Here is a 13,059-nt window from a genome sequence, read left to right as displayed (position 1 = left end):
ACTGGGTTTACTAAATTCTATTTAACCTAAATTCTACATGCAGCCAAACATAATAGACTTAATTCATGGAAGCTTTATTGTTTATTGAAGAGGAACTGAGGGGATGGGATTATTTAGAGTTTTTTCTTTTTTGTGCAATTATGTCATTCTTTACTTAAAGTCCTATTACACTTAGCTGGAGAATACTGAATATTTAACTTAGCTAGAGAATAAGGAAATCCTGCAACATACTATACTTTCATATAAAATAAGCTATCTTTTTAAGGACTTCTGATGAATTGATTTTCTGAGGTGTCAACTTATGTTTAATCACAGTTTGTGATGTTATTCTTTTCTTATTCATGACATGAGGTTTTTCTTTTTGCGGCATGTTTGATTATCTCTCTGAATAAAGCATGGTCTAGAAATAGTAAAATTTAAAAAAAAAAAAAAAAGTAAATTTTGAAGTTTGGATACTGTCCCATGAAGGTCAACAAGTGATAGACTGTGCCTCACCAAGCATTATGGGAATGAGGGAAAGCATAGCTGAGTTTACTGATTTAGCTTCCTTTTATGTTTTGCAGCTACGGATGAGGAAAAATGTAGCGTCGGTTGCATTTATAGTGAAAGCTAGGCAACCTGCTAATTTTTATTTTCAAATTGCTGCAGAAGCTTTGTTATCATTAAAAATTATGGGAGGTTTACGTATATACCATAAAATTCTTATATATTTACATTTCTAAAGCTTAATTTTTTATATTTACTTACATAACATTAAATCTGTAAATCATTTAGCTGGTATTTATTTAGATATAGAAGTTTAGGTGTTTGATATGCAAACACATGAAAATTTTGGGATATGTAGTAAACCTAATATCCATCCTCTCACTCCCCCGCAACACAACAACAACAACAACAACAACAACAACACTTTATCCCACTAATTGGGGTCGGCTACATATATCTTTTTTCTCCATTGAATTCTATTGAGTGTCATATTTTTATTTAATTATAATAGATTTAGTTCATTTTTATACAATATGCCGAAGTCTTTTTTAGGTTTTTTTACCTTTTTCTTAATGTAAGTTGAATCAAAAACATCTACTTTCCTGACATGATCAATAGATGTTCAACGCTTAATGTGACCAAACCATCTAAGATGACCTTCTCTAATTTTGTCCATCACAGGAGCTACACCAACCCTATTACGGATATATTCATTTTGCATTTTGTCTAAGTGTAAAACCACTCATCCACTTAATCATTCTCATCTCGGCAACGCTTGCAACGCTTAACTTAGTACTTAACTTAGTATTATGCTTCTCTTTTAAAGGCCAACATTCAACGCCATAGAGCATTGCAGGTCTGACCACTGTCTTATAAATTTTTTTTTTCAGTCTAAGCGGTACTTTTTTATCACACAAAAAGCCCGAAGCATTCCTCCACTTCAACCAACCAACTTAAATTATTCTATTAACATCCCCATCTATATCACCATCGCTTTGAACAACAGACCTGAGATATCTAAATCATTCACACCTTTTAATAATTTGATCACCCAAAGTTACACTTATGTCACTAGAGCTACTACTACTAAAATTAGATTCCATGTATTCAGTTTTAGTTCTACTCAAATGAAGGTCTTTAGAATCTAATGTAGACCTTCATAATTCAAGTTTTTCTTGGGCTTTTCTCTCGTATCCACGAGAAGGATATCATCAACAAAAAGAATGCACCAAGGTACCTCCTCCTGTAAATGTCCAGTAAGGCCATCCATAACTAAAGCAAAAAGATATGGGCAGTCGATCCCTGATGTAATCCAACAAAAATAGGAAAATATTTGGTCAATCCTCTTTCAGTTCGAACTCAAGTAACAACTCTAGTATACATATCTTTAATGACTTGAATATGTCATATCAACTCCTTTCTTCTTGAGAACTCTCCGAAGTTTATCTCTTGAAACCTTATCATAAGCTTTTTCTAAATCAATAAAAATTAAATGCAGGTTCTACTTATTATCTCTGAACTTCTCCATCAAGCTATAGTAGACCTGCCCAGTATAAATCTAAATTGATTATGAGAAATCTTTGTAAGACGTCTTAACCTATGTTCAATTACCCTCTCCCATAATTTTAAAGTATGACACATCAACTTAATTTCTCTATAATTTGCACACTCTTGTGCATTCCCTTTATTCTTAAAAATGGTGACCAAAATACTCTTCCTCCACTCCTCAGACATCTTTTTAGTTTTTAAAATAATATTAAAAAATTTATTATGCCAAGAAACTCCCAAATCTCCTAAATATTTCAATACTTCAATTGGAATATCATCAGGTCCTATTGACTTTTCACCCTTAGATTTTTTTTAACCCTCCTCAACTTCTTTTTTACTACTGCGACGGTAAAAATTAAGTGTTTTATTATTATTTATGATATTAAGATCACTAAGATCGATTGTATTTTCAGAAATTTCGTTAAAAAATTTATCAAAATAACTCACCCATCTATGTTGAATATCTTTTTCTAAGAAAACACTTCTTTTGTTTTCATCGTTAATGCACTTTGCTTGAGTTAAAGCTTTACTTTTCTTTTCTCTTTGTTTGACTAGTTTATACATATATTTTTCACCCTTCTTTGTATCTAATCTATTATAAAGATCATTAAAAGGAGAATTTTTAGCTTCATGGATTGTTTTTTTAGACATCCTGCTGGTCGTTTAATATTTTTTCCAATTCTCTACATTTTTACATTTAAACCAATTTTTATAACATATCTTCTTATGCTTTATCTTTTTGTGCACATTAATATTCCACCACTATCTATTTTTATTTATTAAATTCTTTTTCTTTTGATTTATCAAGTACATCTGTTACTACTTATTTAATAGTGTTTGTTATTGTATCTCACATAACATTTGTTTCATCATGAACATCCTAAATTTTGAAATTTTGAATTTTACTCGTAAAAATAGTCGTGTCCTTTAGGTTTCCACATCTAATTCTACGATGATGAGTTCTAGTATTTTTTATCCACCAGAATCGGTTGGTGGGAGGTGATTTTAATATGATTATGCATGATTCAGAAAAATTGGGTGGTCGGAGAGTTGACACCACTTTGATGGATAAATTCACTGAAGCTATGGACTTGGCTGACATCTCTGATCTGGGCTTTGTTGGTTCTAAATTTACTTGGAAAAGGGGCAAGCTTTTTGAACGCCTTGATAGGTGTTTTGCTAATCAATTGTGGATATCCTCTTATGGTTTCTCTCATATTCAACATCTTTGCAGTTCTGGTTCTGATCACAGTCCCCTCCTCCTATCCTTTGATTTTTTCAAAGAGGTCTCCAATTTTCATTTTCGTTATTTAAATGTTTGGGCTAGACATGATGATTTTTTTGAGAGTTATTGCTACTAATTGGAGGTGTGAGGAGGTGGGCAATGCTTGGTTCACTCTCTGGAAGCTCCATAAAAAGGTGGCTTCTGCTTTAAGGCCTTGGAACTAGGATGTTTTTGGAGATGTTCACGCTAGAGTTAAGAGGGCTGAATAGAGGGTCAGTCTTTTACAGGCTTTTGATAATCTTCTGATGATATTACTCATGAAATGCAGGAGTCCAATAAAGAATTATTGGAAAGCAATAGTAACAAAGCCCCTGGGCCTGATGGTTTCACAGTTGCTTTCTATATTAAATGTTGGAGTATTGTTAAGGAAAAGGTGGTGGAAGCAATCAAGAGTTTTTTAACGGTGAGACCCCGTGGAACTATTTCTCTGCCGCTACTATTGTCCTCATTCCCAAAAATACTCAAAAACCCACTTGGGACCATTTTAGGTCTATTTCTCTGATTTCAGTTATAACTAAAATGATTAGTAAACTGTTGGTCATACGGATTCAACATCATCTCCATAAATTAATATCTTCGAATCAATCTGCTTTTATGTAAGGGCGATGGCTCACGGATAATATTATGCTTGCGCAAGAACTTATTTTGGATATTGATAAGAAATGTAGAGGGGGAATCATGGTTACTAAATTGGATATTCGCAAGGCTTATGACTCGGTTAGTTGGGATTTTATCTTGCAGGTTCTTAAGGCTCGGGGCTTTTCTCAGGATTTTTGCAAACTATCTCATGGCTTCATTGCAATAAATATAGTATCCTCATTAACGGTCAATCTCGGGGTTTCTTTAGTGCGGGCCGTGGGATTAAGTAGGGTGACCCCCTTATCCCCTACTATTTTCATTTTGATATTTGATTATCTCTCTCGCCTTTTAAATGATCTTTTCAGGCAAAACCCCACCTTGCAGTATACTCATAAATCCAATACGTTAGTTACGCATCTGGCGTATGCCGATGACATGATTTTGTTTTCTAACGTTAGCAAAAAAAGTCGTAAGTAAAATACGCCTTTTAATGGAAGATTTCCAATCTGTTTTTGGGCTCCTTTTTAGTGCAAATAAATGCAACTTATACATGGGGAACACAGTCAATCGATCTAATGCGTGCTGGATTGCCAACTTTACTGGCTTCTCTTTTTCAACCCTTCATCTTAAATATCTGGGAGTTTTTTTCTTAAGGGCAGGAAAAGACAGATTCAGTTTGATGAGATGGTCGAAAAGGTGCGGAAAAAAAATTTGGATTGGAAAAATAACTTCCTCTCTTTTGGGGGTAGAATTACTTTACTCAGAAGTATTTTGCATTCTCTTCTTTTATATACCCTTCAAGTTTTCCAACTTAAGAAGAGTACCCTGTTGAGCCTCGAAAGATGTTTTAACAAGTTCTATTGGGTGGGAAATCATTCAGGTAGAAGATAGATGCCTTGAAAAAATATTTGCAAACCAATTTATGCTGGCGGTTTGGGTTTCAAATCTCTGCATGATATTGCTAATATTAATGTTTTTAAGCAATGGTTTAATTTCCGAAAATGGGATTCTTTGGGGGCCAAATTCATGCTGGTAAATATTGCCACTCCCTGCATTCTACTATGATTAATTGGAGGTTAGGGGATTCCACGATGTGGAAGATGATGCTTCATATTAGAGATTGGGCAAATGAGTTCATTTACTTGGAGATGGAGAGTGGTAATATTTCATTTTGACATGATAGTTGGTCACATGTTATGCTTGATATGAAGGATACGAGATTTTCTAGCCTTCTGGTTTCTGACACCTGGGTGGATGGTCATTGAAATTTTCCTTTCCTCCTCAGCCTTTTGGGGCTTGAGGGAGCTACTTTTATTACCACAATTCCTATTGAGCCTCAAATGCAAGATACTCCTACTTTGAAAATTCCTATTTCTTGCTCCATCTAAAATACTCCTACTTTGAAAATGCAAGATATTAAAGTCGATCCCTGATGTAATCCAACTAAAATAGGAAAATACTTTGTCAATTCTCCTTCTGTTCGAACACAAGTAACAACTCTAGTATACATATCTTTAATGACTTGAATATAAGTCATATCAACACCTTTTATTTTTGAAACTTTCCAAAGAACTTTTCTTGGAAACTTATTGTAAGCTTTTTCTAAATCAATAAAAATAATGTGTAGATCCTTCTCCATCAACCTCTCAATAAATGTATAACTTCCATAGTAGACTTGGCCGACGTAAATCTAAATTGATTATGAGAAATCTTTGTGTCACGTTTTAATCTATGTTCAATTACTCTCTCATAATTTTAATGTATGACATATTAACTTAATTCCTCTATAATTTACATATTTTTGTGCATCCCCTTTATTCTTAAAATCTTAAAAATGGTGATAAAAATACTCTTCCCGAACTCCTCAAACACCTTTTTAGTTTTTAAAATTATATTAAGGTGTTTATAAAGCCTAAAAACTTTCAAATATCTTGAATATTTCCACACTTCAATTGGGATATCGTTTACTCGTGATTTTTCACCATTGATTTTTCTTGATGCCTTCTTAAATTCTTTTTTACTAATGAAACGAGAAAAAAATACAATTTAATTATTATTAAAGATATTAAGATCTCTAAGGTTGATTAGATTTTTAGAAACTTCATTGAAAAATTTATCAAAATATCTCATTTACCTATGTTGAATATCTTTCGCTAAGAAAAAAAATTCTTTTTGATTTTCTTCTTTAATATAAATTACTTGAATTAAATTTTTACTTTTTAGTTCTCTTTATTTAGCTAGTTTATACGTATATTTTTCGCATTCTTCTGTATCTAATCCATTATATAGATAACTAAAAGCTGAATTCTTGGCAATGCAAATTGTTCTCTTAGACTCCCCTACAGACTACCTTATATTTTTCTCAGTTTTCTAAGCTTTTAGGTTTAAAACAATTTTTATAATAAAATTTTTAATATTTTATCTTATAGTGCATATTATTATTCCACCTCCAATTATTTTTATTTATAAAAACTTTTCATTTTGCTTCTCTTAATGCAACTTTTGCCACTTATTTAATAGTGCTTGTCACTTTATCCCACATAGAATCAACTTCTTCACAAACATTCCAAATCTTAAATTATTGAAGTTTACTCATAAAAATAAATTTTATTTATCTTTTGTGTGCCCTTATTTAATTCTATGACAATGTTTCATTATATTTTTTTTTCCAACTCCTTATCTTTAAATCCAAAACTAATTCCGGTTTGTAAACCAAAAGCCCATATTTAATTCCATTTTTTTTGTTTTGACAACAGATCGATCAGGTGGATCAAATTGTGTAACCTCGGTAGCAAATTTATTGTTTTTATGGCTTTGATTTAAGCAGCAGTTGTTTTAGTACATTTCAATAATATATTGATTTGTTGTTTCTTTGAAAATTATTTTGGATGAAGCACTTATTATCTGTGAATCAGATGAAAGGAAATACTGTTGCACTACTGAAATAATTTAATCATTAGTGTGTCCTGATGGTTTGATATTTCATAACCTCTTTTCATTCAGGGGATTAAATATTGTTTTTTTTACACAATTGAAAGTCTTGAAGTTAATCACTAACATTGAAGAATGCTTGTTCAGGACACACACATGTGGCAGAAGCGCTAAAAGTCCCAATCCATATATTCTTTACAATGCCTTGGACGTGAGTCATTAACCCTCTGCAATTTACGCCTTTATTCTATATTTCTACTCGTTAATTCTTTAAATTCTCTGCACCATAAGTTACCTACTATATGACCGGAGAACTTTAGTAGTTTTTATTTTCCCTATCAAAGTAATATAGTGGTCTAAAATATCTAAAATATTTTTTATTTGCATTTTTCTTCAGGCCAACCAGTGAATTTCCACATCCTCTTTCTCGTGTCAAACAATCTGCTGGATATAGAGTGAGAATTCACCCATTTACTATCATCTATTGTAGTTGTGATGGCTATTTTTTAATCCACTGTCTTTGTGTGTTTCACCATTTGACTTTTTTCATGCTATTCAGTTCTGTCAGAACATATTTCTTTTTGATATGCATTTACTTCTTGCTCCATTAATACTTAATTCTGATCAATTGGAAAGGGCATCAGTACTATGTTGTAGAAATGTTTTCAAAATTGTTTGAAGGATGCTAATTGTTATGTTACTGAGTTGCAGCTTTTGCAAATAATGGGAGGATTTATTGATGTCAGATTGGTGTCTACGATTGACTGAGAGGATAAACGTTTTAGTAGATTAAATGGTTATGTTGCTTTAATTTACCATGGACCCTATTTTACTAATTTTGTAGAGGTTGTTGACCTTAGCCAAGCCGATTGAAAGATTTTTTTTGCACCTGAGCATCATCCAAAAATATTTTGTATATATGGTGGAAGCTTGTTATAGGGGCCAATTTTATTTGTTTGTGAGATTTCAGTTTTTAGTTTTTGTCAGTCTTATATAGTTGCCCTATCATATGAATTTGGTTCATTGAACCTTGTCAGCATGGCTTATTTTGAGCATATGTTGATTTCCTTGTTATTTTCTTCCGTCATGTTAACTATATCACACTTCTATAGGGTTTTGAACTTTAAAAATTTCTCGGCCATAGGCTGAATTTTACCCCCTAATGTTTATATATATAGTGGGGAGGGAGCCAAAAGATTAAAATGGTCTTTAATTACCTTTGAGTCAATTTGTTCCTAGGTTATATATATTTTAATTTTGTCCCAGTTTGTTTTAATAGAGTCTAAAATAGTATTGCCATCTAAATTAGTGAACATTGAAATTGATGTTAAAAATGAGGGCATTTGAAGACAAGTATTACATTTAATTTTCTGTTTTATCTTGTTATGGTATTTACAACAACTAACTTCGCATATAATGTATGTAAATTGAATCTAGTTGAGCAGCATATTGATTTTTTGCAATAAAGAATTTTATTTGATTTTCTGTTACCTTTATTTTGCTGTACCAAAAAATATTGAATTTTAATTTTTGTTACAATGAACTTAAGATGAAAAATATCAAACAAAATTATTTATTCTAAAAATTTGTTTGCTCTTCGATCTGTGCAATTGCCGGCCGTTTTTTTTAACCTTCGTGATTTGAAAAAGTGATGATTTTGTAATTTTGAAAATAATTTAAATATGAATATAATCTTTTTTATTTTTAAAAGTAACATTTTAATTTTAAAATACGTGAGACCGAACGGGTCTCACATTTTAAATAATTTAGATGATTAAATACAATACTACAAGTAAATGTACTTATCCCAAAGAAATAAATATATCACTTGTAATAGGATTCAATCACCTAGACTAAAGAATTTGTGACATCCATATTGATCTGCGAAATAATTTATAAAAAGACCAACAAGTTCTCCTACCTAACATAAAAAATTAGATAGAGTTTATTTTATCTGAGTTCCTGGTTCCCTATAGAGACAAACCCCTATAGTTAATTACATCTTAAATGACTGAGGGTCACTTAAGAAAACTCTCGATTAAGATCAGGTGGTTTTGCCTTCAAGATTTCAAAGTTTAGGTTTTCACAATTAGACATGGGAAAATCAAATAGGAAACTCAAAATATCAAATAGGAATGACTCAAAATAGGAACAATTATTTAAGGAATCCGAAGGGAAGAAAAGTAGGGGATATCACAAATCCAGGAGAAACCCCGGAGATGTCTCAATTATCCTATTGTTCGGCTTTGTCTTTTGAAATGATGTAATTTGATATTTCAATCCTGTAAATTATTTATGATTTAGGACTTATGTTTACACAATATCGGACTGTGCAAATAGCCTAAAAAGATAGGAGAATTTACACCGTACCGCACGGTAACCTCGGAATCCTAAAGCGTTAGGACTTATAATTGTACAACAGAGTTGTGCAAAAAGCCCAAAGAGTGATCCTATAGGTTGTTATTTAGTTATTTAAACATTTAAACTAAAGAAGGTGATAGGTGATATGAATGTGTTTTGCTGCTGCATATCCACCTGGATATTGTTCCTCGTCGCGCTGCCCACGATGTTCGCTCCCAATTCTACGTAGTTCTACGTAGTAGCATCTCCTGGTTCAGTTTTAGTTTTGAACATGCTCCTAACCACTAGGTTATTCTATACTAAGACATAACATATCAAAGTAACTAAGCATGCAGTGTGAAAGAAAAATAACAATGTACTGTACAGTAAAAAGGAAAGACAATATAACATGCTGAAAGAAGAGCATAACATGTTATAAAAAGTAGTATAACAAGATATAAAAGCAATATAACATGCTGGAAAAATAAAATGTTGTAATATAAATTAAACCTATACACCTGGTAGGTTCATTTCTCCTTTAAGTTTAGCTATTAGTAAAAGATGAAAGTATGACATGAAAAAGACTTAACAGAAACAGGTAAATAGTAGGAAAAAGACAAACAAATAAAATGAAATACAATATCACATATAAATGACCAAAAATAGGAAATTTATATGTGATATTGGAATGTCCCCAATTGCTAGGAGGATTTGAGTGTAAGACAAACTCAAATCCTGGAGCATTGGGTTTTATTTTTGGTCAAGTTAAGGTAAGAATTTCATTATTTGATCTAATTAAATCAGTTATGAATCACAATCTAGTACACCCTCGTGCTTAGTGTTCTTATTATTTCAGGAAATGGGGTCAGGTGTCTAGCTTCTTGGGATCATTTGAAAATTAGGATGATGAACACTCTCAAGGTGTGCTCCTAATATCTAGGAAGCTTACACTTTAATTTGGGCCTGAAGTGGTTCTAAATTGTCTAACCTCAGTTAAGTGTCCTTTCAACTAACCCTCAAACATCTTTAGATTAAGCTTAGCTTAGATTAAGTTAAGCTTAGCTCATCATTAGGCTCCTGAAACCTAAAGGGTAAACCTATAGCTTTGGCAAAAGGGTTGTGAAACATGATGAGCATGGATGAAATGAGAAGAAGTAAAACTTTGATATTTGAATAATCAAGCTACGAGTTTAATGCATGTCTATTAATCTTTCCAATCCATGTCTTTAATTGTCATCTAAGCTCTCATTTTCTTCCAACCCCTAACTATTCTTCCAATTTACAATTTTATCTTTCATGTGCAAAAAGGAACGGTAGATGGTTCGCCATTCTATCCCCTTTAGGTTTTATCACCTCGGAGATCCGAATCTTATTTTTAATTTTCTCTCCCTTAAGATTATTAATCATTTCTGAATATAATTAAATCGAAAATTCCCATTTTTAACTTGATCGTTAAAAAAAACAAAACAAACAAAAAAGGAGACCGATCCATTTTTTTAAAACCAAGCCAAATCAGTGAAGCTTAAAATAGTTAAAATAAAATCAAGAATATATCGGTCTAAAACATTTAAATTCGTTAAAAAAAAATGATCTGATCAATCCCGAGAAGGATATCCTTTCCAAATTGCATATTAAGCAAGTTAAACATCTTACAAAGTGCATTTCAAAAATTCGAAAACTGCAGCATGAAAGCTCCAAAAATTGCGGTCAAATAATACCAAATGAAGCCTCAGACATTAGCTCAAATGCCACCAAAAGCAATCTCAAACATCTCCGAAAACCGATTTGTACCGAACAATATAAGGCACGACAAATGGGAGAAGCCATCGAAATGAATTTGAATCATTTTAACTTCTATATGAGCCACGAGCGTTGCAAAAAGAAACTTCAGCACTCAACCCAGCATACAGCTGAAAGTAAAGGTGAATGAAGAAAGCTCAAAGAACTTAAAAGAGAACAAAGCTTAAATTCCTTTCGAAAGAAACATATAGTGTTTAATCAACCCAAAAAAACTCGACAAATAACCAGCTTTCAAAAGAGCATTTGCACCCTTCCAAATCGACGATTAATCGAGCCCACAACAAAGCTTCGAGAGTTTTCAAACATTTCATAAATCAAAGCTACATTAGTTCTCATTCTTTCAAAATGAAAGCCTCAATATTAAATATTCCGCAATACGAATCATTTGAGAATACAGGTTGTTGCCAACTAAGTAAATAGCCAGAAGAACTTTCAAACTTTTGTAAATTGAGCACCAAAAAGAAGTAGGCCTCAACCATGAATACGCATTTAAAACCCTTCCATAAACAAAGCTTATATTTCTTCCAAAAAAAATCAGCAAGTGTGTATGGCAAAAAAAACATCACCCTTATATTTCTAAAAAAATCAGCCAATTTGCTAAGTCAAATGGTATTTACATATACGCCACACAAATTCATAGGGATTTAGGGAAAAACAGGCATGCAAATTTACAAAATTTCATACATACCAATCAACTTATTTGCATTTACCCATCCAACCCTTGCGCATTCGCATATCCAACACCCAAATATTCCCTTTCACGTGACCAAATAGCATATCACAAAGAACCTTTATGTGCGAAGAAATTCTATAGATGTTTCAAAAAAAGAACTTTCATGTGACTAAGAATTGGATCACAAAATTTTTGCTGAAAAGAGATTTCACATTAGCGCTACCAAAATAACACGGCAATGGATGTCGGAGAGGGAGCGACTCCAAGTTCGAAGCACACCACACCAAAGAAAAACATATTTTTTTTAGTAAAGCAACTCCTATGCATGAAAAGATATATTTCACCTCTCAAATTTTCTAAAAGAGCAAAGGACTGAGACCCTCCAAATATTGCAATTTGCCAAATAAACCTATCAGATTTTAAAAAAAAACAACGCACTGTGTGTTACATATGTAACTGCATAAGAATTGCATGGTATGGAGGAAAATCTTCTAAATCAAATACTGTAGCCCCACGCATACAAGAACCAAATTAGAAGCTTCAAAATTCCGTATAAAAAAAGTAGCAACAATTTCAAATTTTATTCACACCACTAACACCTAACTTTATTTTTGCATTTATATTTTCCAAATCGGCCAATTAGGAGCAAAGGAGAGCTCCAAATCTTATCCCAAACATGCTGAAATGGAGCCTCAAATGTACTTAAGCATGTATTTCAACAAAACCGTGAGGTGAAGAGCAGGTAAAGAGCAAGAGTGACTCCAAAATAACCCCTAAGCATGCCGATATGGAGATTTCAATGCATTTAACCATGCATATCAGTAAAACAGTGAAATAGAGGGCAAGTAAGGGGCATGAAAAGCCCCAAAATAACATCCTAAGCATCTTAAGATGAAACTCCACCACATCATTTTCTCCTCCCTTTTTTTGTAGCAGAAGAGCATTAAAGCCCAAAACAAACCAGCCAGCAAACAGTGACAGCAGTGGGTAGCTAAGGGAAAAGAAAATAGTGCTCTCCAAGTGCTAAAAAAAAAATTTAAGATGCATCTCTTACGATGCAACTTTTCTCTTTTTTTTTTTAAAGGCCTGAACGAGGAATATTGAGGAAAAATGTATTCCAAAATAACATCTCCGCAACCAAACAAGAAACGAGCAAGAATATCAAGCAATAAAACAGTGATTGCCAGACAACCAACAAGAAGCGTGAACGATTGAGGGGGATGGGGGAAAGGTGTTTACCTCTCAATGGAAACCCAAATAAACTTCAAGAATAAACCCAGAATGATTTCGACAGCACCTCCCCCACTCCAAAATTTCAGCCCCGAAACCTCCACAAGTCTTCTCCACACCACTTCCAAAAGGCCTCAAGCACACGAGATGAACAGAGCAAGGAAAATCGAACCGAAAATCGAACCAA

General features: G+C 32.8%; 1 protein-coding gene across 3 annotated transcripts in view; it reads left to right on the top strand.

The window, feature by feature from the left end:
- LOC110032773 (sterol 3-beta-glucosyltransferase UGT80A2) overlaps positions 1-13,059 on the top strand; it is a 104,286-nt gene that overhangs the window by 54,911 nt on the left and 36,316 nt on the right. For all 3 annotated transcript variants that reach the window (XR_002294878.1, XM_020736521.1, XM_020736522.1), the window contains exons 6-7: positions 6,977-7,040; positions 7,227-7,284. Coding sequence is in view for 2 of the 3 variants with exons in the window: in XM_020736521.1 (XP_020592180.1) it covers positions 6,977-7,040; positions 7,227-7,284 (122 nt within the window). In the remaining variant the exon portion in view is untranslated. The remainder of the gene's footprint in view (positions 1-6,976; positions 7,041-7,226; positions 7,285-13,059) is intronic.

The sequence above is a fragment of the Phalaenopsis equestris genome, unplaced genomic scaffold (genome assembly GCF_001263595.1).
Source record: "Phalaenopsis equestris unplaced genomic scaffold, ASM126359v1 Scaffold001026, whole genome shotgun sequence".
Taxonomy (NCBI): Eukaryota; Viridiplantae; Streptophyta; class Magnoliopsida; order Asparagales; family Orchidaceae; genus Phalaenopsis; species Phalaenopsis equestris.
The sequence above is the reverse complement of the archived record's forward strand: the minus strand, read 5'-3'. Positions and strand labels throughout refer to the sequence as shown.